The following is a 27077-nucleotide window of genomic DNA, read 5'->3' as shown; positions in this document are numbered from 1 at the left end:
CTCACAGGGCCCAAAGCAACTTACAACATATTAAAATCATGTAAACAACAATCCAAATGCATTGATATGTCTAAATCTGCTTTCAGGCCACAGCATGGTGATGAGATCTTTCCCATCTAGGCGTAATTCATTATCTTACCATTTAAGTTGTTAAACATAAAACAGATCTGAATAATGAGGCTTTACTAACCACGCTTATCATCAGATTCTTGTTTAGTTTTGATAAGATCAACTTGTCTCCCAGTTATACCCAAAGCTGCCAAGTCAATCACTCCTTTCTGGGTGCTGTCATGAAGATGGCTCTGGTCGACAATATTAGCTTTGGCTTTGTTGGATTTTAGCATGAAGTCTCTTAAGGCTAGCAGTTTATCTTCTTCTTCTTCAGACATCCCCTATCCAAAACCAAAGCAAAACAGTGGACAGTTAAACTTGCATTTTCCTCAACTTTGGGATATTAAGCCAATCTAAATTCTATGTTGAAAGAGTGGACATGAAACAAAAAAAGAGTTAATAGTAATAAATCAGAATAATTTGTACCCAGCAGACTGCACAGAATTCAAATTCCTGTACAACCTTTTCATGCACTACTTAGTTATTTGCAAACCAGTATCTTATGGGTTCTCTACCCCATCTCAGATGGCTTTAGGGAAGATGGCTATATTACCACAATACCTTATTCTAACTTGAACACGAATCCTCAGTATTATTGCTATACTGGTTATTAATTACTTGGGAAAGCAGCTTCTTCAGCAGCTGTGCAATTGCTGGATCTTCAGGGGGCGGGCAATCAGGAAGAGTCCCGTTCCTTTTCTTCTGACGAAGCTGCAGTGTTCTGAAAAGACTTCCTATGTCCTTCGATCGTAGAGCATAATCAAATATTGATCGGCTTACAGGGTCTTTGAGGACACTCAATAAGACTATTTCTTTATCTATCTGCAATGCATGAAGAGAAACAAGGAATTAATCAGATCACCACAGAAACACAATTAAAGAATCTTAAGGAGAAAGATCAGCCAAATTTGATCACAGAGCTCTAACTACTGACATTAGTGTTGGATTTTGAAAGAGGAAGGTTTTGAAATTAATTTATGTATAGTGTTCCCTCACTACTTCGTGGTTCGCTGTCATGGAACCCAGTTACAGAGCTTTGGTAATTTAGCTCTGCAACTGGGAGTCATAACATAAACAAGCACCTGGCAGAAGAAGATAGAATACGCCTGGGAACTGGGAACCGAAAGTGTAAACAGTTATAATTGGTTTAGTGTGTGAAAATGGTAGTAATGTGATATTGGAGGTGGGGCTTGATGATGATATTTACGTGTGGTATTACGTAGCATCAAAAGTTATAAAAATAGTTGTATGTAAATATTAAGTCATTCTTGACTTTTCCAAAGTCATGTATTCTTCAATAAAGATTGTGTTTGAGAGCAGCTATCTTTGATCTGCGTTCAGACTGATCCTTTGGAGTGAGCAGGACAATTAAGTCAAGAATCCAGTTCTCACCCTCCTGCGATTTTGCAGTGAAGTGAAAATGAGCAGGGAAGGAGATCAAAGCCATGACGGAGCAAAGGGGCCTCCGCTGGAAGCTCGGCCGTTGGCAGGAGAGACATTGCAAGCCATAGCTTCCTCTACGGGGTACCCCAAGCCGGACGGCGTGACTCAGAGGATTCCCAGAGGGGGAAGAGGCGCTCCGGCGGCGGCAGAAACCAGTTGGGGATCTGGAGGAAGCATGCCGGAGACCGTGGCCCTGCGGCTATCCATCCTGGAAACTCATTTATCCAGGCTGTCGGATACCGTGGGGAGAATAGTGCCAATATTGGAAGAGAATCTCCAAAAAGAGCACATCCGATATGGCACCGAGAGAGAGCCAAGCAAAGGAGATGATTGGAGCCAGAGGGGACAGCGAGCTTCAACGCAGAGTCCCGCGGTGGCAAGGGACGAGGAATATTGGCAAGAGCTTGAGTTCCGGGACAGAATGGCGCGCGAAGTGGAGCGCCAGCAAACTCTGGGAAGTCTGAGGCCGCCAACCCCAACAGAACTCCCAACCCTCCGAATGGGAATCGGAGTAGAAAAGCCACTGGGGCCAGGGATCGGGTCCAGTGGATTAGCAGATAAATGCGGAGAGCAGCAGGAGATCCAGGAAGAGGAGGAGGATGTGCCGTACGACGAGGAAAGGCGAGATGCGGGGGCTACAATGAGGCCAATATGCGGATGGGGCGAAGGGCCGACAGCGGCGGCAGGATTTCGGGAGCCGCGCAGAATGACCACCGGAGTGGGGCGCGGCGTGTGCCAAGGGGCCATCCAAGGAAACCCGATGCAACCCTTCCCCATGCCTCCCAGACAGCACCAACGGGCCGCTGAATGGATGCCAAGAAGGGAAGATCTCAAGCTAGAATACGGAGGGGAATCAGATGAACTGAACTTTTTTCTAATTAGCATCAGAGGATACATGAAAGACAACGCACACACATTTCCCTCCGAAGCAAGCAGGGTTCGAGCCATCGGCAACACACTAAAGCGAGGAGCGGCCAGCTGGTATGTGCAATTACATGCCAGACGCGACCCATGCCTGAGGTCGGTGCCCCGCTTCCTCGCCGCACTGGAAAACCGGTTCAGAGACCGGCTAGAGCAATTGAGGGCTCGAGACCAGCTGAAAGGAATAAAACAGAGGGACAAAACGGTGCCCGAGTACGCAGAGGAATTCCTCCACCTCGCGGAAAGGGTACCGGAGTGGTCTGAAGTGACCAAAGTGGAATTATTTAAAGAGGGACTACGCCCCGAGATTTTCAGCTGGGCAGCGCACAGAGACGACCCCGAAACGATCCAGGGATGGATTCAACTAGCGGGGCGCGTTGAATCCACCCTGGCCCAAGTAAAGCGCTTCAGGAGCAGCGGCGGCCAGCAAAGACCGGTGGCGAGAGGTCGAGGAGAGACGAGGAAGCAGGAAAGGCCCGGAGGGAGGCCGGGGATTCCCTCCAGAGGAGATGACAACAAACCTAAACCGGGATGCTTTGTGTGTGGGAAGACGGGCCATCGAGCGGCAGAATGCTGGGCCCGGAAGGGGGAGCCGCCAAAACCCTCAAAGCCCAAACCTGCAACCGGGAGGCGTGCGGAGGAGGAGGTGCAAGCCCCAGAACCCTCAGAAAAATTGGTGAGTCGGGACAAACGCATGATAGTAGTGCCAATTTGCCTCTCGGGGCTGGAGAATCGGGCCACCTGCAAGGCATTTGTGGATTGTGGTTGTTCCAGGAATATTATAACTCCGGAATTAGCAGGAGCGTTGAAATGCCAGCAGATGGCGCTTGACTCCCCAATTGCGTTTTCTCAGCTAGACGGCTCAGTTGCAACTGGGGAAGTATCTACCAAGGAAATACGGGAGGTCCCATGTAAGATAGGCAAATGGGAAGGAAGAATATCCTTTGTGATAGCCCCTATTGCCACATACCATGTAATATTAGGGATACCATGGCTTGAGCAAGCAAATCCTGAAGTAGATTGGAGAGGAAAGAGTCTAGCATTTAAAGAACAGCAGACACAATGGGAGATAAGCAAGATTGCAGAAGAGGAGGACGAGGGAGATGAAGAAGGTGAAATAGACCCACAGCTGTTGCCACCTGAATACAGAGACTTTGTGGATGTGTTCAATCAGAAAGAGGCAAGTAAATTACCCCCCAAAAGGAATGTAGAAGTAGAAATTGAAATAACCCCAGGAGCAAACTTACCAAAACCAAAAGTGTATCCCATGTCTGTGCAGGAAAAGGAGGAATTGAGGAAATACATTGATAAAAACCTGGCGCGAGGCTTCATTAAGCCATCCAATTCCCCTCTCGGGGCCCCAGTGTTATTCAGGAGAAAGAAAGACAACTCCCTAAGATTGTGCATTGATTATCGAAATTTAAATGCAATTACTAAGGACAATAAATACCCTATGCCCTTAGTAAAGGATTTAATTACCGTATTGAAGAAAGGGAGCATATTTACTAAACTTGATTTAATTGAAGCATATCATAAATTACGGATCAAACCGGAGGATACTTGGAAAACTGCATTTTCCTGCGCATTCGGCCATTTTGAATATAAAATTTTGCCCTTCGGTTTAAAAAATGGAGGCGGCTGCTTTATGCAGCTTATAAATGAAATACTACACCCGTTATTGTACAGAGGGGTATTCATATTCCTTGATGATATCTTGATTGTATCTGAAGATAAGGAAAAGCACGTAAAATTGGTCCGGGAAGTGTTGCAGAAACTAAGAGAAGCAAAGCTGTACGCAAAACTGTCCAAATGTGAATTTAATAAAACTCAAATTGACTTTCTGGGGTATCGGATATCTCCAGAAGGGTTAGCTATGGATCCAGCTAAAGTATCAGATGTAAAAGAATGGGGAGTGCCACAAACAAGGAGGCAATTGCAATCGTTTCTGGGTTTCGCAAATTTTTACAGATCCTTCATAAAAGGCTTCGCGCAAATAACTGCACCCCTTACTGAACTTTTAAAAACAAAAGGGAAAGGAGAGACAGCAAAAGTAAAAGCTCCGGGCGCCAAACTAAGTTGGACGCCAGAATGCCAAAAGGCATTTGAAACCCTAAAAGAATGCTTCACAGAGGGACCCATTCTAAAACACCCCGATATCAGGAGCCCGTTCATAATCCATTGCGATGCATCAGACTGTGCGTATGGGGCAGTACTATTGCAAAAGGATCAAAATGGGAACTTAAAACCCTGTGGATATTTGTCCCGGAAGTTCAGCGAAGCTGAAAAATGTTGGCCGATATGGGAAAAAGAGGCACTAGCCATACTAAAAGCCTTAGAATGCTGGCGGCACTTTCTCGAAGGAAGCGGAATCCCATTTGAAATTTGGTCTGACCATAAGAACCTCCAGTATCTAAAGTCTCCTCGAAAATTGTCCCCCAAACAGATTAGATGGGCACAATACTTCAGCAGGTTCGATTTCCAATTAAAGTTTTTTCAAGGGAAGCAGAATGTCTTGGCAGATGCCCTTTCACGCATGCCTCAACACGAAGGAATAACCGCAGCAACAGAGGGAACAATATTCTCTGATAAACAATGGGGCTTAGCTGTCAGGACCAGAGCACAAACCCAAAAAGAGAACACTGCTATGGTTGAACTCGGCGGGGAAGATAATTGGGGAAACGAACTGAAACAGTCTTATGAAGGAGACCAGTGGATCGCATCCAATACAGAACAGGGGGAGCAAAAGGGAGGATTTTGGTTTGTGAACAAGAAACTGTATATCCCAGCAACATTAAGGATCAAGATTTTGCATCGTTTTCACAACAACCAGAGCGCTGGTCATACAGGAATTACAAAAACAACAAAAGCAATAGCAAAACATTGCTGGTGGCCAGGGATGAGGAAGGACATAAAGAACCATGTGGTTCAATGTGATGATTGTGCCAGAAATAAATCGAGAGGAGGGAAACCAATGGGATTATTACAAACAGTAGCAGAGCCTACCAGACCTTGGGAATGTGTAGCTATGGACTTTGTGGGGGAACTACCAGTTAGCAAAGGACATCGTTATATTTGGACGGTATTAGACCTGTTTTCTAAACAGGCCCATTTTATAGCACTGCCGAAACTACCATCAGCCGAGAAACTAGCTGAATTGTACATAAACCACATTTACAAACTGCATGGATGTCCTAGTAGAGTAGTCAGTGACAGAGGAGTACAATTCACAGCGAAATTTTGGGAAAAATTCTTGGAAATGCTAGGAGCAGAAAGGAGTTTAAGTTCTGCTTTTCACCCCATGACAAATGGGGCGGTAGAACGTACTCAGCAGACACTTGGACAGTTTCTTCGAATGTACTCTAACATGAGACAAAATGACTGGTCTCGGTGGTTGGCTTTTGCAGAACTAGCTTTTAATTCGACTATACACTCAGCAACAAACAAAACCCCCTTTGAAGTAGTTTACGGGTATGAAATACAGCCTCTGCCCCAGCTGCCAAGATGGGCAGAGAATGAGGGAACAGAAGGGGGGAAATGGAAATCACAAATGATGGAATGCTGGAGTCAAGTGACTGCATCCTTAAAGGAAGCACATAAAAAGTATAAAGTGTTCGCAGATAGGAAGAGGGTGGAAGGTGATAAATTGGAGAAAGGAGATCTAGTGTGGTTAAGTACCCAAAACATCAAACTGGGGCTACCTTCGAAAAAATTGGGCCCTAGATATATTGGACCATTTAGAATACAGGGTGTTATCAACGAAGTGACTTTCCAGTTGGCATTGCCAAAAAGTTTAGGGAAAATACACCCTGTTTTCCATCGTAGCTTACTGAAAAAATATATGGGTACTTTGGACAAGATGGACACATAGAATTATTGTTTGATTTCAGATTTGTGACGAAGAAAGAACCGAAGAGGAGGGCGAAGAAAAGGAGGGCACCATGTCATGGAACCCAGTTACAGAGCTTTGGTAATTTAGCTCTGCAACTGGGAGTCATAACATAAACAAGCACCTGGCAGAAGAAGATAGAATACGCCTGGGAACTGGGAACCGAAAGTGTAAACAGTTATAATTGGTTTAGTGTGTGAAAATGGTAGTAATGTGATATTGGAGGTGGGGCTTGATGATGATATTTACGTGTGGTATTACGTAGCATCAAAAGTTATAAAAATAGTTGTATGTAAATATTAAGTCATTCTTGACTTTTCCAAAGTCATGTATTCTTCAATAAAGATTGTGTTTGAGAGCAGCTATCTTTGATCTGCGTTCAGACTGATCCTTTGGAGTGAGCAGGACAGTTCGCTTTTTGTGGATTTGATGTTTCACAGTTTTTCAATAAACCCTAAAAAAATATTATAAATCATAAAAAATTACAATTTACAGCCTATGGAAGGGAGGAAGGAGAAGCCAAAGGGAGAGAAAAGGAGTCCAAGCTGCAACGGGAGGAGAAGGTGGTGATTTATCAATACACGATTGGTTGATAAAGACTTAAAATAGTGTATAACTACTAAAATAATGTATAAATATATAGCATCTCTACTTCGCGGATTTTCACTTATTGCGGGTAGTCCTGGAACCTAAACCCCACAATAAACCGCACTGTATACCTAAGATTAAAGTGCATTTGGTTATAAGTTGGCTATACTCACTTTTTCTCTCTGTACTTGCATATTAATAATTAGACTAGATGTACATTGTTTGTTGTGTTTATACTGTCTGCTTTGATAAGGCCAACTGTTTTGATAAGGCCAAATGTTTTGAAATTAATAGAAGGAAAAGAGATGGGGAGAGTGAATAAAGGTTTGCCCAAAGCCACTTGAACTCTCTGGCTAATTTTCCTAAAATGCTCATCAAACTAAAGATCTGATTCAAAATGGTCTAACAAGGAATTATTTATGTCCTAAATAACCTGAAAGCATCAAATCCCATCTGATATTGGAAGCCAAGAAGGATTAGCCTCAGTTAGTATTTGAGCAGTTATTTGACTATACTGTATACCAGTGATGTTGTTTACAATCCATTTTATGTGAGTTCTGTCATATAGCAAACTGGGGGCAGAAACAAATAATTTCTTATACATTAGAGTCTCGCTTATACAACATAAACGGCCCGGCAGAATATTGGATAAGCAAAAATGTTGGATAATAAGGAGGGATTAAGGAAAAGCTATTAAATGTCAAATTACGTTATGGTTTTGCAAATTAAGCACCAAAACATATTTTACAACAAGTCTGCCACTTGTTTGGGAACATGGCTGCACTTGTGCTGTTGTTGGCCGTGTCGGCCCGCCGCACGTTGCTGCCTAGAGAAACAGCTGTGAGTCCTGGTGGGAAGCAGACTATGTTGGATAATAAAGAACGTTGGATGAGTGAAAGTTGCATAAGCAAGACTCTACTATATGTGTATATGTGTCTTCTAGTCTGCTGTAAATTCTGAGGAATATGCAAGAGTTGAATTTGCCAATTCCTTTCTCTAGGTATAGCTTACATCACTTGGTATTCATTGGTGGTCTCCCATCCAAGTATAGTTATAGAAAGCAGCATTCCTGTGGCAAGACTTTCTATAGTAACACCCAAGACAGTTATAATGCACTATATACAGTCATGAATCCTATTTTATCACCACCAACAACCAATAACATGGAACAGGGGCAAAGACAATAATATGCTGCTACATTATTACACAATAAGCTTTGGAAGTAAATAGAACAGTGAGAGAGGGGATTCAGCACCTAGATGTTTGTTCTGGTAGCACCTTCTTGGCTCATTTGGGATGTAATTTTGTCCACATAATTAAGGCAGGATATTCAAGCACATGATTTTATGTTTTGCCACTCTAAATTATGATTTACACATGCAGCTGGTTCATTACCTGTATTATTGGCTGAGTGATAAAAGGATGCAGGTAAGGCATAAGTTTGCAATAAACATCAGCAATATTCAAATGCTGTGCTACAACAGTTATAAATCCTACTGCTCCATAGCATATCCAGAGATTAGGATGGCAGAGAAATGGTGCTGGGGAGAATGCATAAAAAGAGAAGCAAATTTCAAACAGTTGTCCAGCCATGTTCATAATATGATCAATGCACACACACACATATTTCAGATTGAAATGAAAATGAGATCAAGATTGATAAATTATAAGGTATTATGATCTTGATTTATAATTAAAAAGAATGTTTCATCCATTCTATTATTAGCTTCTGCTGGTTTGCTCTAATAAACTGTTCATAAGAACTCACATAAATCATCTTTGGACAGCATAGGGAAGGGTTAACACCCCTGTGATATTTGTTTTGTTGTCTGTGCCCCTGTTCAGAAGATTTAACCTCATTTTCTGTCCTGTGATAACTGGATTTCAAAGAATGTGGCTTTTTGTAAAAACAAGGGTTGGTGATAAAGCTTCAGTTGAGAGAGACACCTTTTCCCCATGATAAGACTTCCAGGAATTGATTTCCCCTTTGAGGGCTAGATTTCTCTTGCTTTCTGTTGTCTCACCCCTGTTCTTAACTATGAGTCATTTGTAAGTCTGATGTTTGTAACTCGGGAACTGCCTGTATATTGAAAGGACCTTTGGGGGTTTTTTGTCCTTGCCTGGGCCCTCTTGCTTGCCATTTTGCTATAGCCTACATAGATATGTGATCATTTCCTCTCTCTTTTTGATCAGAAAAGAAAAGAAACAAAGTTTGACCAGCAACGAGATATTCCTGCTTGTTTCACTCAATATGGGAAATAGTTTAGGGCTTTCTGGCTTTGGTGTTTTCATTTCCTTCGGAAATTGGAAAATGATCAAATTTTATTGGCTATAGTTGCAGTTCTAAGCATAGTTAATGTAAAATAACTCTGATTATCTCTAAACCATCACAGGACAGGGCCATTTAAGCCAATCCTTCATTAATGGGTACCAGCTTAAATGATTCTGAATATGATTTTGTCACTATACAGTGTCTTGCCTATAATGATATCAAATCACATGCCATACAGAGAAATTAAAGACAAAAACTGTTTCCAAGAAAGATGGCTTACCAATATCACAGGCAAATTCATATATATGTGGTTTCTGCAGAAGTCCTAATTGGCACATACAAGTAAGGGCATTGAGGGCTTTATAAATGACAAATTCTTCAGCATCACTGAGCCCTTGCTGAAGCAGAGGTTTCAAGATTGAAGAGCTTTGCCAGCCAACATAAGCAGCAACACCTGCAATCCAGGCAGAACAAAAACACATATTAGAATTTCTAAAAGCCACCAACCCAAAAAGAAGAAGTCAATAGATAAGCTGTGTTGACTTATTTTGCCCCCCCCCCCCCCAAAAAATTCTTAGTGAGGAACACTTCTTAATGAGTTATGCCTAAGTCCAAAAACAGAATAAAGGCAGATTTTTTAAAAAAATTAACATTAAATTTCAATATAAGTACTCATGGGTACGTCATAACCATTACAATCCACTGTAATGAAATAATATGATCACATAGCATAGGTGGCTTAAACATTAACATACATTCATGGAAAACAACTACTACAGGCAGTCCCTGAGTTACAAACAACTCATAGTTAAGAACGAGGCTGAGACAACAGGAAGTGAGAGAAATCTACCCTTCGGAAGGGAAATTCGCCCCTAAAAGAGTTATCATGGGCAAAGAGTGTCTCAACTGAAGCTTTGGCACCAATCTTCACAAGAAGCAATTTTTTCAAAATCCAATTATCACAGGGACAGAAAGTGAGGTGAGATCTTCTGAACAGGGGCACAGAGAGCAAAACAAATACCACAGGGGTATGAACCCTTCACTATGCTATCCAAAGCATGCATGCATGCATATCTCTCTCCCTCCCTCCCTCCCTCCCTCCCTCCCTCTCCATCTCTCTCTCTCTCTCTCTCTCTCTCTCTCTCTCTTTCTGGAGTTATACTTTAAAATGTACCTGTTCCAACTTACATATAAATTCAACTTATGAACAATGTAATTGGGGTTGGCAATTCATCTATTTTTTGCCTATAGCTTCCATCAGTTCTAACCAACACAACCAATATTGAGGGATTATATGATTTACACTTAAATATAACGGGAGGGCAGATATTACTGTCCAATCCAATGCTTGTAAATTTCTTGGGAGAAACTGTCTGACCGCTGTATCATATCACTGGTCAGCTCCATGCAGACAATTCTTATAGATTTAATATTGATACTTGGGATGGTTCCAGGAGATCCTAACATTCAAAATTAAAAGGCACCACACAGCTATCCCATTTTACTCCCTTAATAACATTCTATTCTGAGAAAAAAAAGAAGTGTGTAAGAAACAAAAAATGGCATGGCTATAAACTGAAAATGACAGTGTCTGTACCTCCTGTAAAATCCTAGTCAAGTCTAGGTTAACAAATCACATAGTCAAATCTAAGTTGTTTCATCCGCTGTCAGAACATTAAAAAAAACAGGTTATTAATATATATTAATGTACTGTATAGAGTAAAACCTTACATTCCCCAATTTAAAAACATATCAACCAACACACTTTTAATACATGCAGAAAGATTCTCTTTGCTGTCAGCCACATACCCACTATACTATCAAAAAAGGCTCCTCGTAGATGCCAGTCATTCTTATCATTAAGGAAGGTGATCATATGGGATAGGAGAACATCGTTGGCTTTCTGACGTCCAAAAAAGACACACAAGCGAGTGATTCCATTTTCCATCAAGGTCTGTTTCACAATGTTTTCCGGATCACTCAGCAATGTGACAACTTTCTGCTGGACCATTTCATGCAAGGCTTGAAGCTCTGAAAAAAGACCACCGAAATGGAGTCAGAAAATCCTGTATATGTATTAATGACTGGGAGAAGTCTTCCATGTGAGGTACCGTGTTTTCCCGAAAATAAGACAGTGTCTTATATTAATTTTTGTTCCCAAAGATGCTCTAGGTCTTATTTTCAGGGGATGTCTTATTTTTCCATGAAGAAGAATTCACATTTATTGTTGAACAAAAAAAATGAACATTTATTATATACTGTACAGCAGTTGTCATCACAAACCAGACTAACTGAATCCTATAAAGAATTTCTTGTTACTGCCATTATTTCCATGTGCAACACTCTATACAGGGCCGGCCGGACATATTTTTTTATATAAAGCGGGGAGGGGAAATTGCGCCCCCCCCCCGCCTCCCGCGCCCTGGCCCCGCCTCTCACGCAGCGTGAGAGGCGGGGCCAGGGTGAGCTGCGTGGGGGGCGGGGCCAGGGTTGGCCCCGCCTCCCACGCAGGTCGCCCTGGCCCCGCCTCTCACGCTGCGTGAGAGGCGGGGCCAAGGCGTGGGGGGCGGGGCCAGGGTTGGCCCCGCCTCCCGCACAGCTCAGCTTGCCAGTCTGGCCTTTTCCAGGGGGCCAGACTGCAGCAAAGGTCCTTGCAGGCCACGATCGCGACCTGCAAGGACCTTTGCTGCAGTCTGGCCCCCTGGAAAAGGCCAGGCCGGCGAGGCTGAGCTGCGCGGGAGCCTCCCGTGCAGCTCACCCTGACCCCGCCTCTCACACAGCGTGGGAGGCGGGGCCAGGGCGCCTGACGGCGCCCCCCCGGGCCTGCACCCGAGGCGGCAGCCTCACGTGGCCTCCGTGTTGGGCCGGCCCTGACTCTATATTACGTACATTTACCGATCCTGCATGCTTCGGGGGCCATGCTTCCAAACAAAAACTTTGCTAGGTCTTACTTTCGGGGGAGGCCTTATATTTAGCAATTCAGCAAAACCTCTACTAGGTCTTATTTTCTGGGGATGTCTTATTTTAGGGGAAACGGTATCATTCGCATTCAACCGTCTTTTGATTGTCATTGTTTCTTTTGTAACATTCATAACACTTCAACAAAAGTAAATTTTCAAATATACTGTTGTAGTTAATCCTGTGGCATAACTATAGCATAGAAATTACAAGTGATATTTTCAATAGAAGAATGCAAAGAGCCTTAAGAGGAGTATTTATTAATCACATGGCAGTGTACACCTAAAATTAATTGAAACAATTTAATATTCAAAACAGGGAAGACTTTATGTGGACTGGATGGCCCTTGTGGTCTTTTCCAACTCTATGATTCCACTTTTTAATGCCATTTTTTCTGAGTGAGATTACAAATACGTAAGTGTACATATGGCCATGCTCATAGTAATTTTAAAAGTGATACATCACCAGTGTCATAATTTTCACTAGGGTGTGTTGCATCATCTGTTTCCTCACTGTTTGGTTCATTTTCCATGTTCAGATTTTTCAGCTGGACTAGTTCCAAGAATCTCAGAGCAGTTTCAGCCAACAGTGCTATGTTCTCTGGAAAAATTAAAACAATTTTGTAAACAAGCTTGATTTGTTTTAACAATTTGGCTTTACCTCAATTAAGGATACACTATAGGTAAGAACAATGAACAAGTTCTGATAATATGTAATACTGGCTCAATATAAATTACAAAACCCATGGCAAAGTCTTGTAATTTGTCCAGGTTTTGACTTTTTAGAATTCCTGCCTTTAGAAAGTTACTGGCATGTGTGTGCATGTAGAAAGTTACTTTAGAAAGTTACTGAGACAGCCTCCTTCATCACAAGATTGAACCCTATGACCCAGTCTCCACCATCATACCCTACAGCAGGGGTCCTCAAACTTTTAAAGTAGAGGGCCAGTTCATGGTCCCTGAGACTGTTGAGGGGCCGAATTATCACTTGAAAAAAAAACCCAACAAATTCCTATGCACACTGCACATGTCTTATTTGTAGTGCAACTCCCCCTCCCAACAACATTTATTTGTTTATTTACTACATTTTTACTCTGCCCTCTCTCACCTCGAAGGGACTCAAGAGTGCTTTACAAGTTCTATGTACATACAATATACTATATTAATGGCATAGCACAATATTAGCATTATATATTACTATATTGTACTATACCATTATACTGTAAGGATCGTTTAAAATGTCATTTAAGCATTACTTACTTTTGGTATTATGTATATTGAAATAAGACATGCATCGCAAAAATTTTGTTAATTGTTGGAATGTAATAAAAATTAAAAATTAAAAAAAACCATTATACTGTAATATTATTAGTAATATTACATTTAATATATAACATATAATTAATATTATTATGTTGCATTATTATTAGTATTATATTGTATGGCATTATCATATTAGTATCAATATTATATGTACATACAATATATTATATTATTAGCATAGCACAATATTAGCATTAGATATTACTATATTGTACTATACCACTATACATAATATTATCAGTAATATTACATTTAATCTATAATGTATAATTAATATTATTATGTTGCATTATTATTAGTATTATATTGTATGACATTATAATATTAGTATCAATATTATATGTATACACAATATATTCTATTATTACCATAGCACAATATTAGTAAATGAAAGAACAATATAATATTTAAAAATAAAAATAATTTTAACCAACATACAGTAAACCTGTCAGGATTTCAATGGGAAGTGTGTTCCTGCTTCTGGCCAATGAGATAGTCAAGTTAAGTAGGATTGTTGTTGTTGTTGAGTGCCTTCAAGTCATTTCAGACTTTGGGCGAGCCTAAGTCTAAGACTGAGAGCAGGGGCCAGGTAAATGACCTTGGAGGGCCGCATCCGGCCCCCGGGCCTTAGTTTGGGGACCCCTGCCCTACAGGTTGCACTAAGTGAAACAGAATGATGGATTACCTGCAGTTCATTCAGATATAATTCCATCATCATAGTTTGATGATGACACATAAAAAAACTACCCTTGCAGCATGACAGTATCCCAACCTAGTGTTTCAAATCAAAGAGCTTGGGAATGATCAGAATTGTGTGTTCTAAGGCTTCCTACAATCAGGTGATAGGGGTAGATGTCATTTTTCAACACCCCAATGCTTCAGAAATGCTTTAGTTAGGGCTCTGCAAAGCTGCAAAGGTAGGTTCTGCGGATTATGTTTAGTCATCCACAACTATAAAGGTGGATCCCCAGCAGGTACAAGATCATAAGTAACACTAATGATCTTATAACCGCTGAACAAGATGCCAAGCTTTTTATATATATATTACAAACGCAAGTAACAGGGAACACTTCCACTGTTGTTTTAGACAGCAATGAAAAGAAAAAGTGCAATGGAGAGCCCAAACATGCTCGTTATGTTAAAATAATATCAGATTTATGTGTTTGTTTAAAAATCCTATTTCTAATACAAAAAAAACAATTTAACACCTAATTAAAGTTTAGATTTGTACACGTAGTTTCTGAGCAAGAATATCTCAAATATTGATGATTTTCACTCTTCTCTCGCTACCACCCTCATTTCTTACCCGCATAAGCCAGCCGGACTATCGTAGCTTCATCTTGGGCCAAGTGTGCAATACCTGGCAAGATGTACTCTGGGTAGATATTGATATCATTACGTGGTACCTCTTTGACAAGAGCAAGAACTTTAGTGAGTGTCCTAACAGCTTCAGCCCTCACTCTGGGAACACTATCATTGCTGAAATGTAGCAGATAGGGTGTGATCCGATCCAGCAGGATTTCCACACTTAACCTGGGTGCTAGCTGGAGAATCAACTCCAAAGCAGCCAGTTTAGAATCACAGTACTTGAGGGTTTGCAGGCAGGAAGTTATCACCGACACCAAAATGACCAGCCCGTTTTCCTTTGTTTCTCCCTCAGCCTTTTCTGTTTGGTCATGGCCACAAAGGTTATGAATAATATTGTCCAGATCTTTACGTATAACAAGGATGCGCTCATCTGCAGACACAAACGTTTCCTTGGCAAACTGTGCCATGTAAGGCTGAAGAAAAGTGTAAAATATTTCAGGAAAGGCATTGTTACGTTGCTGTTTCAAGTAGTCTTCAGCTGCTAAACGTTTTTCTGGATCACACTGGATCATTTGCATAACCTTTAGATAGAAAAGAACAAGAAGGACAGAACAAAAGAGGGTAAGAAGAAAAGAAAGAATCAGGGTTACTGTTAAGGAGGTATAGAACTACAATAACCTACAATAAAAATCCAAAATTATTTACCAGTTCTCTTATACTTCGGTCTTCAATTTTATTTAGGACTTGCTCGGGTGCAAAGAGGCCATTTCTGTATGCCAAAAGCTGTGATAAGTCAAATAAAGGAACACCTTCTGTAAAGAGCTCAGCTACCACACAGCCTGGAAAATACAAGACAAGTGCCTGAGAATCATAAATCTTTTGCCTGACGGGTCATAACCACATTCAACTCGATCTACAATTATTAGCAAAACTGCAGAAGCTTGCATCTGTGCACGCACAAATGAAAGACACTGTTAGCATATTCATAATCTGAGACAACCTGTTTTAAAAAGAATTTTTTATTTCCTAGAAGATAATTTCATCACGCTTTATTTCCTTTCTCTGTAAGTTTTGAGGTACTCTAATCTTTAATGCATAACGTGTTTTTTAGACTACTGAAGGGAATATTACAATTCTAAATTTATTTAATGTAAGAAATCATCTTGTTTTCTTTGCCTGAAAAGACCCTATGAAATTCACAGTCACCATAAGTCAACAAGAAACTTGAAGGCACTGGTGGGCAGGCACACACACAAAAAGAAAGAGAGCGAGAGATAAATTAATTTTAGCATATGTTCAAATATCTGGTCCCTACTAACTGCAAAGAATACATTCCACCATGTTGATCTGATTTTATGAACCTGATTCTTGGTGCCATCTTCTGACAGGCCACACATTCTTCTGAAAGCTTCAGAGAGAGGGTCTTTCCATAGCCATAATTCAGTCTCAAGACTTCACCAGCCCAGTTACTAATCAAAAACCGGCTGACAAGAAATCTAGGAGCTTATGAAGACTCCAGTCCAAAACACAGTAGATATACTTCTCTTTAATCCTGTAGATTTAAAGAGAAATGGAAATACTATGCAGAGATGTGAGAAAGGCCTATATAAAATATATCCTTTCTTCTTTAGTAGCCTAATGGCTACTAAAAACCATAAAGAAACATAATAGAAATCATCATTTTGGTCCAACATAAAAATATATATGCAAGAATACTGATATCACACTATACTTTAAAACACTGCTATCCCACTTGAAATCCTATGGCTGCCTCCTGTAGAATCCTGGAGTTTGTACTGTAGTGAGGCCTAGGATCTCTCTGGTTAAAATTTTAAAATGCACCTCCCAAAACTACAAATTCCAAGATTCTACAGGAAGCAACTAGGGTTGTCCAAATTTTCGTTATGATTCTCGTTTCGTTATTATTTCGGATTGTTCTCGCTTTTTGAAACGAGTATTGAAACGTTTTCCCTGGGCGCAACTGGCAATGTAATTCGAACCATCGTTGGCCCATTCTCTAATTGTGTCTTAAATGTTTCGTTAAATTTTTTCCTCCACAATTTTTTTTTAATATTTAAAAAAAATTTTTTTTAATTTTTTTTTGTTTCTGCAACCTAACATGAATGGGAGCCTAGCGCAGCCTAAAATGGCTACCGCTCCCTGGCCAATCAGAGACTTCCACGGTGGCTGAAAAAGGTGGGGGCTAGCGTCCTCCGCGTCCAGGATCTCTATAAAAATCCCCTCCCCAACCGAGCCAAGCCATTCTGGGCTAGGATACCGAGCAGAGAGGGTGGTTCGCGCGCGCTGGGAAGGTGCTTGCTTACTTGGGGGGGGGGGGGGGTGCTAAGTGACTATAGGGGGTAGAGTGTCTGTTGTTGCTGGTTCGATATTGTGGGGGTTTTTTGGGAAATTGGCTTGGGGCTTGTGGCAAGAGTCCTTGCTGTGGCTTTAGGGAATTTTTATTTTCCAAAGGACGTGGGCGCCAAGGCATTGCTTACCTGGCGCTCCATTTCTAAACCGCTGCCTTTTTGGGTTTTTTTTTTTGAATTTAGCAATCACTACATCAGCCCTTCTTTGCAATCCTGAAAAGGGGGGGGACTTGAAAATTATAGTTTCCAAAGGACGTCTGCGTTCCTGCAAGTGCAGTGCTTGCACTTCGTTTCTAATCCCAAGCCCCCGGGCTGAGTGTTATTGCATCAATCACAAAGACACACATTGTTTTCAAACCTAAAAGGGTACATTGACAGTAAGTTTCCAAAGGACGTGGGGCACCCGCCAAGGCATTGCTTCCCTCACACTCCGTTTGTAATCCCAAGCCCCCGGACTGAGTGTTATTGCAGCAATCACAAAGACACACATTGTTTTCAAACCTAAAAGGGTACATTGGAAGTAATAGTTTCCAAAGGACGTGGGGCACCCGCCAAGGCATTGCTTGGCGTGTGCTGTGTTTCTAATCCAAAGTCCTTGGCCAGAGTTTCATTTTGGCAATCACAAGGTCAGCCAGTGGCACCATTGATCAAAAGGTTCAAAGGCAATTTATAGTTTCCAAAGGACAGTGGCACTCCTGCCAAGGCATTGCTTGGTGTGTGCTGCATTTCTAATCCAAAGTCTACACAAGTAGAAGAGGGACTTTTACAGTGATAAGAACCCAATTGAACAGGAAATAAGACTTTCAAACCAGGAACAGGTTTCTTCAAATATTGAAAAATAATGTATTATAAAAAGTTATGAAAATTCGCCAAAAATCATAGGAGACAGGAAACGTTCTGCAATTTGTTGAGCAAAGAGTGTTGAATGTGATCTCCCACTGTACCAAATTTGATGAGGATAGCTCAAGAAATGAGGGTGGGAGAGCCCTGTAAAATTCCCCCCGGTTTCCTTTTTTTTTGGCGATTGCGCATGCGCGTCCGCCATTTTAGAAACATTAAGAATCATTACGAATTTTCGGAAATATCCAAAAAAAATTGGGTGAAAAATTCGGAAATAGTTTCTATATCGAAGCGCCGGCACCCCCTACTTTAGAAACGAGAATTGAAACGTTTTTTCCATTGATCGGACAAGCCTAGAAGCAACCACAGGATTTAAAGTGGGATAGCATGATTTTGGGAGCCTCCAGTGATGCTGCGGGTTAAACCGCTGAGCTGCTGAACTTGCTGACCAAAAGGTCAGCAGTTCAAATCTGAGGAGCGGGGTGAGCTCCTGCTATTAGCCCCAGCTTCTGCCAATCTGGCACTTTGAAAACATGCAAATGTGATCAATAGGTACCGCTCTGGCGGGAAGGTAACAGCGTTCCATGCAGTCATGCCAGTCACATGAACTTGGAGGCATCTACGGACAACACTGGCTATTTGGATTAGAAATGGAGATGAGCACCCACCCCCAGAATCGGACACAACTAGACTTAATGTCAAGGGGAAACCTTTACCTTTACCTAGCATTACTTTTAACAGTGTGGTGTGATAATCTCCCAAGATGTGCATTCTACACACACAGTTCAAGATTTGACCACCATTTCACAATAATTTAACCAGTAATTTGCACAAGGAATACCAGTTTGTGGACTGGATGTTTCAGCCTGGAGGAATGGTGCATATAACATCTGTTAACATCTTCTACTATTGTATGGACGCAAGACTACTTGAAATGTCAGTAAGATTGCTTTAAATTAATTGCCAGATGACAACATAACACAGGATGAAACCATGCTTTGCCAAATGAAGAAAAACATGCCACCATATCATAATGAAAAGGGAATAATTAAATTGCACTGTTCTCAAGGCATATCTGGAGAGTCTGTTTCCTTATCCTTTTATTATTTGAAGGATATTTCAACTACAAAAAGCTGTTGACTGATACAGAAGCAACCAGACTACTGTAGTAAGTTAGGTGACTGCCAAACAGGTTTTTTTTTTTTTGGAGTCATTGTTAGAGCTATGGCCAAATCTTAACAGTTGTTCAAAGAAAGAGATAAGTTTTATTAGTGACTTTGTTAGATACTGTACTTTGGCAGTTTGAGGATGGGAAAACATACTCCCCCAATTCACTAGGATTCACTGGTTAAATTTTCACAGTGGGGGGGAAGGGAGGGGAGAAGGGCACTTTGGTAATTTTTCTTTGTCTCTGCACTATACAACCTTTAGTAGTGCATCTTCCATCAACTTCACCCAGGGGATATATACTAGTCCAGGGGCTCCCCATTTAGCCAGCCATGGTGAAATGGTCTATTCACCAAGGATGGTCTGTGTAGAATGAGATTATTTAGAAGTCTACACCTATACTTTCGGCTATGAGAGGCTTTGGACTCCATCCATGAAAAAACTGGAATGTTTCTCTGCTATGTAACATCTGTTGATTTACCTATCACCACCATTATCTCATAGTAGTAACATTTGTGAATGTTCTGTATCAAATGAAGTTTTGGAGGCCCAGAAATACAAGATCTACAAGAGGACAAATACTCCATCAGAACCACACAGATTATGTAATACCATAATTTATGCCCAAATTTGTAAACAGATCAATATGAACAGAATCATAGAAACACAAACAGATCCCCGTTTCCCTAAAGAAAGTGTTTTAGCTCTAACAAGATTAGTGGTAAGAAAAGCTGTAACCACAGCAAAATGCTTTAATGGACAAAAAATGGTCACCTGCTAGTGATAACCTGTCTAAAAGGATCTGAAGCTAGATTTTGTCAGATTTACAACTGAACTCTTGACATCAATGGGACACAGAAATTATCATTTCAATAAGATGGATTAACATAAATCCCATTGTTTTCAGTGGATCCAACCCAGGGTTGACTCGTGACCAATTTTGCCACTATGGTTTGTGAACAATACACAACTATTGCTACAATTATTATAATATGTGAATTAAATGTGTAAAAGATGCCATTAGAAGATCAGGACTAATACGAAAACAGACATATTTTGTTAAGTCATCTCTAAGACTTACTACTGGTCTGTGACCATTACAATAAAATTCATTCATTCTCTAAAACTAAGAGAAATTATAAATGACCATGAAAATAAATATGGAAATGAAGCTGATAGCATAAGCTTTCACAGACCAAGTTTACTTCATAAAATGCATTTAGCCATGCTTAAATATATGTAACTCTTATTTAAATCTTTGCATTAAAATATCAAAACACCTTTCTTAGAACAGAATTATTTCAAAAATACATATGGTGGAAAGGCGTGTTTGTGATAACCTCTTTATTCTTTTTCACTAGTTGACTAAAGGATTTTTACTTTTATGCATGTATATATGCAATAGACAGGGGCTTTCAGAGACCGCTTTCAGAGAATATAATTGGAGATGAAGTGATATATAGTAGATTCTCGGTTAGCTGGAACTCAAACAACCAGCACTCTCAAGCAACCAGAAAAAAGTGAAAAAATAATACTGCATTCACAAAGCTGTTTTATAATACAATAAAACTATGTTACATTAAGTTAAGCCTGTCTATATTTGTCTTAATTTGCTTGTAATTACTGTATTTCAATACATTAATATCAAGTCAATACAGAATTTATAGTATGGGTATAGTATTAGTGAGGTCTATTTTAATAGTAACTCTCAAGCAACCAAAAACTACATTTATCTGGCAACTACCCATTCCCATGGGTTCCAGTTAAATGAGAGTATTTCATCTCAAGGAGTTTCATTATAGAGATTCTTCCAGATACACACACATACCCAATGTTTTCAACTTTTAAAATAGAGATTGGAACTCCAGGAAGTTTTCAGCAATGGCAACTGTCCTTAAACACAAAGTCTTTGTTTTGTTTTTCCTCTCCCCAAAATGGGAACATCAAATTCTATATTTTGTATTTGAGGAGTTGTGCGACCTATAATACGTTTTCAGGGGATAAAAACTGACATACGTATGCAACTTTTCACACTTTAGATCCCAAGATTTAACTTCACAAATGTACTTCTATCTACTTGCAACCAGAAAATAGAGACCAAGATTTGCCAAGACTACATCTCAGAAGTATAATCCATTTCCCATGAAAAAACAGCATAAATAATGCAGGATCTTTATCATTTCAAATACCTGCAGAAAAGATATCCATGGCTCGTTTCAACTCCCCTCTGCTTCGCTGGTTACTGTTGGCCAGGTCCACCAGGGGAGTGGATGGATCTCTCATATTCTCAAGTTCTGTGGCAAACATGCTGCCATCAACAAAGCGCTCTGGTGCAATGTAACACGTCCTCCTTCGTGATGTATCAAAGAAATAATTGAAATCTGCAGGATTGTCCTCTGGGAGGTAGGTTGGTTTAAAACTTGCAAAATCCGTTAGAAGAACCCAGTTCCAGCTGGTCACCATGACGTTCTCAGTTTTGATATCCCCATGGCGGACCCCGGATCTGTGTGCCTGGTCCACTGCAGTTAAGATCTGGAAGGCTATCCACCTCTTCTCAATGTTGTTTAAGAAGGGCCGAGTACTAATACGGTCATATAGATTGTCTCGAACATACTGCCTGAAGAGCATGGCTGCTTTTTCAGACAGTGTAGCCTTCTGAAAGGGTAAACAGTTTTGTGCAGAGTGCAGCCTTATTTTCAGTTCTTCCAGCTCCTGCTTATAGCTAGTTAAGGGCAATGTTGGATCTTGAATGGCAAACACTTTGACAACCACCAGGCCTTCTCGATGCTTGGCTCGGGCAACTTTAAAAAACCGTGTACTACCCAAGCTTTTGTCATATTCAAAGTCATGGATGTCTGAGAAATAACTGTCAACTGAAAGGATCTGAGAAGGGGCAATACCAGCCAGCTGGTTTCCCATGGCAGCGCTTTTCCTCTAACGTCAAAACTCCACCTAAAGAAAAAGAAAAAGTTATTTATCTTCAAAATATCTCTTTAAATTATCTAAGTGCCACTTCTGAACACATGATTTAAAAGTAGTAGAACAGGAGTAGAACTTAGACCCCATTTACAACTGCAGGCCTGCCAAGTTTCAGAAAAATTCACCAATTTACTGATTTTTAAAGAATTATTTTAAGTCTTTACCATAACATTTTTTAAAATAAAACAAATTGCAAGGGAGGGTTCTAGCAACTGTAGTTGCAGGTTGTGTCCATTCTCAGCCAATCAAAGCGTGGACACAACCAGGCCTTTTATTGACTGAAAAACAGAAAGATAAAAAGTCCCATCATGCTCTGAGAGGAACTCAGAGACTTTTCAATGCCCATCCCATGCAAGTGCTGCTGGGAAAGTGAGTTCCAAGCAGGTCCCTATGGAGGAGGGACCTAGGGAACCTTTTCGCTGCCGGAGAGGGAGAAAAGATGCCACAGGATCTTCTCCAGGAGACCCACGGCAGACCCTTGCCTCAGGTATAATGCAGACTTAAGTCCATCCTCTCCAGTAACCGATAAATCTGGCTCTCTTGATCCATTTTGCACAGCTTTTCAGTCCCCTCCTCCCCGTTCTGTTTTTAGGGGATTACACGAAATGGTCCTCCGAATATTATAAGTCACTTTCCAAGCCTAATAGACATTAGTCTCTAGGAAGGAATGACCCTAAAAAGGTTTCTGAACTATAATTCCCATTATGAAATTGCTGCTCAGGACTAATGGGAGAGTAAGACCACCAACCTTTGGAAAATTAATTTCTGCCAATCCCTGCTCTAGAACTCTTTTATGACATATAGGAATCACATATCTATAGTCATGATAGAAGGACCGTACAAGAAGTCTGCCTTTCAGAAAGAATTTGATGCAAACACCATTTGTTTTATATGCATTGTTAAAAAAGCAACTAGAAGCAAAAATTTGTAAAAGCTACACATCGTCCATACATTAATAGAAGGGCTCTTCCACAAACTTTCAGATTTCTTCATCCCTTCCCAACTAAAAATCCCGTTGTTTCTCTCTCTATATATATAGAGGTTGCCTGGCCTAAACCCAAACCCCACAGTAATAAAACACATCTTATTTTGAAAATGGATTATACCAAATGACAGAGCAGCCCAAATTATCACTCCCCCCACGATCTTTTCATTTTCGCTTGTGCAATCCAACTGTTATCAGCAGGGCTTTGTGAAACAAATGTGTTTACAGAACCACAGGTCATGAATGTTGTAATCTGAGGACTCATCTATACTGACCATTTAATGTAGTTTCAAACCAGAACTGAAGAAGGTGGTTTCGCTGTGCAGATGATTATATAGGAAATCCTGGAACCGGTTTGAGGCCCAATGGTGGTTACACAAACTACAGAACACTGATGCACATTAAGGGATTTCTTTCGCATGCTACCATAGGATTGAACCAGGACAGTTGAAGTGGTGTCAAACTGCGTTTCTTCTACAGAAGTGATTCCCAACCTTTGGGTCTCCAGGTGTTTTGGCCTTCAGTTCCTAACAGCTGGTATGAGTGGACACTGACCATATAGTGCCATTTCAAACATTATGTGGCCATGTAGATGGGGCCTAAGCCTCAAGGAGGCTGAGAAAGGTTCAAGCAAATACAGTTGAAGATTCGTTTTTTGAATTTGTAAAAATATTTTCAAGCCATGGACAGTGGAATCTGTAGATGTAGAATCTGTGGATAGAGGGCCAACCATATTCATTACATGCTCTATAAAATACAAATGCAATGTGATGTGTGCTGGGGAAAGCATTTAATTTCATTGTACAATGTACTACGACAATAAAGTTGTTATACTCTATTCTACTCTCTGAGCTTTTACATTCAGGAGACCTTGGATTATAGGATCTGGTTCAGGACCCTTCTACACTGCCATATAAAACCCAGATTATCTGGTTTGACCTGGATTATATAGCAGTGTAGACTCAGGTAATCCAAAGTAGATAATATGGATTATTTGCTTTAATAACCTGGATGATATGCCGGTGCAGAAGGAGCCTCAGCGTATGTAAATAGGAACATTCCTAGGGCCCCTTCACACAGTTGAATAAAATCCCACATTATCTGCTTTGAACTCAAATATATGGCAGTGTGGAGTGAGGGCCCTTCCACACAGCCATATAACCCAGAATATCAAGGCAGAAAATCCCACAATATCTGCTTTGAACTGGAATATCTGAAGCCCCTTCCACACTGCCCTATATCCCAGGATCTGATCCCAGATTATCTGCTTTGAACTGGATTATGTGAGTCTACACTGCCAGACAACCTGGGATAAACAGCTAATGAGATCTTTAATTCCCTCTTGTAGAGTCTGCTGAATTTTATCTTACAGTTTGTATATTATGTTCAGACTCTAATATTCTAATGTTTTGATGTTGATGTTTTATGATGGTTTGTATGTTTATACTATTTTACTTGTTTTTCATTGATTTAATTATGCTGTATTTTATTGTATGTTGAAACTGGGCTTGTCCCCATGTGAGCCGCCCCGAGTCCCCTCTGGGGAGATGGGAGCGGGATATAAAAATAAAGTTATTATATTATTATTATAATCTGGGATATGAGAACACTGTGTATGGGGCGTCAGGGTCCTTCCAGACAGGCCCTATATCCCAGTATTTGATCCCAGGTTTTCTGCTTTAAACTAGATTATATGAGTCCGCAATGCCAGATAATCTGGGATAAACAGAAAACCCGGGATCAGATCCTGTCTGGATCTGGACAGATTCCTGTCTGGAAGGGCTCAGAGTCCACACTGCCATATATCCCAGTTCAAATAAGATCATGTGGGATTTTATTCAGATGTGTGGAAGGGGCCTCAGATAACCCAGTTCAAAGCAGATATTCTGGGATTTTCTGCCTTGATATTCTGGGGGCCCTTCCACACAATCATATAACCCAGAATATCAAGGCAGATAATCCAAAATATCTGCTTTGAAGTGGATTATCTGAGTCCACACTGCCATAAAATCCAGTTCAATGTGGATTTTATACAGCTGTGTGGAAGGGGCCTGGGTTATCCAAGTCCACACTGCCATACATTCCAGTTCGAAGCAGATACAGTAGAGTCTCACTTATCCAACACTTGCTTATCCAACATTCTGGATTATCCAACACATTTTTGTAGTCAATGTTTTCAATACATTGTGATATTTGGGTGCTAAATTCGCAAATACAGTAATTACAACATAACATTACTGCGTATTGAACTACTTTTTCTGCCAAATTTGTTGTATAACATGATGTTTTGGTGCTTAATTGGTAAAATCATAACCTAATTTGATGTTTAATAGGCTTTTCCTCAATCCCTCCTTATTATCCAACATATTCTGTCCTCCAGATTGCACCACTACTTTATGACCCTTTTCTCTGTGGTTTTTATTCTTATTTCTTCTCTCACCCCGAGTTTTAACTTAGTGTTTTATTGTTCTTCTGATTTTGCGTAATGTAGTGTATATTATTTATTGTATTGTTCAATGTGTTATGATTTGTTGTTCTATTTATATTCTGTTATATTGTATTGTTCTGGGCTTGGCCCCATGTAAGCCACCCCGAGTCCCCATTGGGGAGATGGTGGCGGGGTATAAATAAAGTTTATTATTATTATTATCTATATATATAAAAGAGTGATGGCATCACGGCGACCCACAAAACAACAAAACTACAGGCCCCCCAACCTCGAAATTTGACAACACAACCCATCATCCACACCTCTAGGCTGATACAACAAAAAGAAAAGAAAAATAAAGTCCTAATTAGAGGGAGATGAATAATTGCTTTTATCCAATTGCTGCCAGTTAGAAGGCTAAGCTCCTCCAACTTGGTCTCCTAGCAACCCAATAAAAAATAATTAAAAAACACTAAAAAAATAATTAAAAACACTAAAAGATTAATACAATAAAATACTATAACAGAAAATAACTAAAAATAATACAAGAAAATAATAAAATATAATAAATAAAAAGATAACTTACAATAAAATTAATTAAAAAATACAAATAACATCAAATAAAAATTACACAACAATTTTTAACCAATACCACCACCACTTTGCCACAGCAACGCGTGGCCGGGCACAGCTAGTTGTTATTATTATTATTATTATTATTATTATTATTATTATTATTATTCGCTTATCCAACATTCTGCCGGCCGGTTTATGTTGGATAAGTGAAACTCTACTGTAATGTGGGATTTTATTCAGCTGTGTGGAAGGGCTTTTGTGAAATCCCTTCAGTTTTTATTCCTGGTATTAGCTGAAATGCAAATTAATTTATTTTGATCCTGGACCTTTTAATCTGACATTTGCAAATACAGCTGGATGAGAAAGCATAAATCGAGACAGAAAACATGTCTATTAAAACCCAACGCTACTCAGAGAATCAAATCCGTTCCATGAAAAGAAACAAAGATTGAAAATAAGACAGAGAAAAAGCACAGGACTAAAAAGCCACGCAGGCCATTCCAATTGAGAAGCCACATAGCTGCGGCCTTGTGGTCTAAACCAATACAAGAACCCACCTTAGAATTCCTCGCCGGGCTTCCCTTTCCCTTCCTCCTCAGCCCCAGGAGCCTGGGCTGGATCTGCTACGCGGAACCGGTGTGTTTTGCACAAGAGGAAGGAAGGGAGAGGGAGAGGGAGGCGGCCTTGTGAGCTCACATCCTGGCGGGGAGGGGAAAGGAAAGCCGCGCCGGAGAGGGGCCTGCCAGGCCTCGGCCTCGGTTTGAACTCTCCTCCCGGGAAGAGGCGAGACAGGCCGCCCTCGCTCGACAGGACAAACCAAAGACGTTGTTGTCCGGAAAGGCACTTCCCTCAGGCAGCCAAGGGACAGACAGACAGACAGACAGACCAAAGGGGGGAAAGGCAGCATCTCCAGGCTTGGGCAAA

At 40.6% G+C, this 27077-nt stretch overlaps 2 protein-coding genes across 2 annotated transcripts in view; one reads left to right on the top strand and one right to left on the bottom strand.

Moving 5' to 3' along the window:
• Nucleotides 1-26866, bottom strand: part of pik3r4 (phosphoinositide-3-kinase regulatory subunit 4) — a 42866-nt gene extending 16000 nt beyond the window's left edge. The window contains exons 1-10 of the mRNA XM_062983985.1: nt 26711-26866; nt 21375-22137; nt 15515-15648; nt 14808-15390; nt 12645-12779; nt 11031-11252; nt 9502-9675; nt 8345-8490; nt 730-933; nt 191-392 (exon numbers count right to left, since the gene is read on the bottom strand). Coding sequence (XP_062840055.1) covers nt 191-392; nt 730-933; nt 8345-8490; nt 9502-9675; nt 11031-11252; nt 12645-12779; nt 14808-15390; nt 15515-15648; nt 21375-22104 — 2530 coding nt within the window. The 5' untranslated portion in view covers nt 22105-22137; nt 26711-26866. The remainder of the gene's footprint in view (nt 1-190; nt 393-729; nt 934-8344; nt 8491-9501; nt 9676-11030; nt 11253-12644; nt 12780-14807; nt 15391-15514; nt 15649-21374; nt 22138-26710) is intronic.
• On the top strand, nt 1136-6726 carry LOC134299896 (uncharacterized). The gene is made up of 2 exons (XM_062983986.1): nt 1136-3151; nt 6363-6726. The coding sequence occupies exons 1-2, from the start codon at nt 1532-1534 to the stop codon at nt 6444-6446; spliced, it is 1704 nt and encodes a 567-aa protein (XP_062840056.1). The 5' UTR covers nt 1136-1531; the 3' UTR covers nt 6447-6726.
• Nucleotides 26867-27077: the final 211 nt, after the last annotated feature.

The sequence above is a fragment of the Anolis carolinensis genome, chromosome 6 (assembly GCF_035594765.1).
Source record: "Anolis carolinensis isolate JA03-04 chromosome 6, rAnoCar3.1.pri, whole genome shotgun sequence".
Taxonomy (NCBI): domain Eukaryota; kingdom Metazoa; phylum Chordata; class Lepidosauria; order Squamata; family Dactyloidae; genus Anolis; species Anolis carolinensis.
This window is presented reverse-complemented; position numbering and strand designations above follow the sequence as displayed.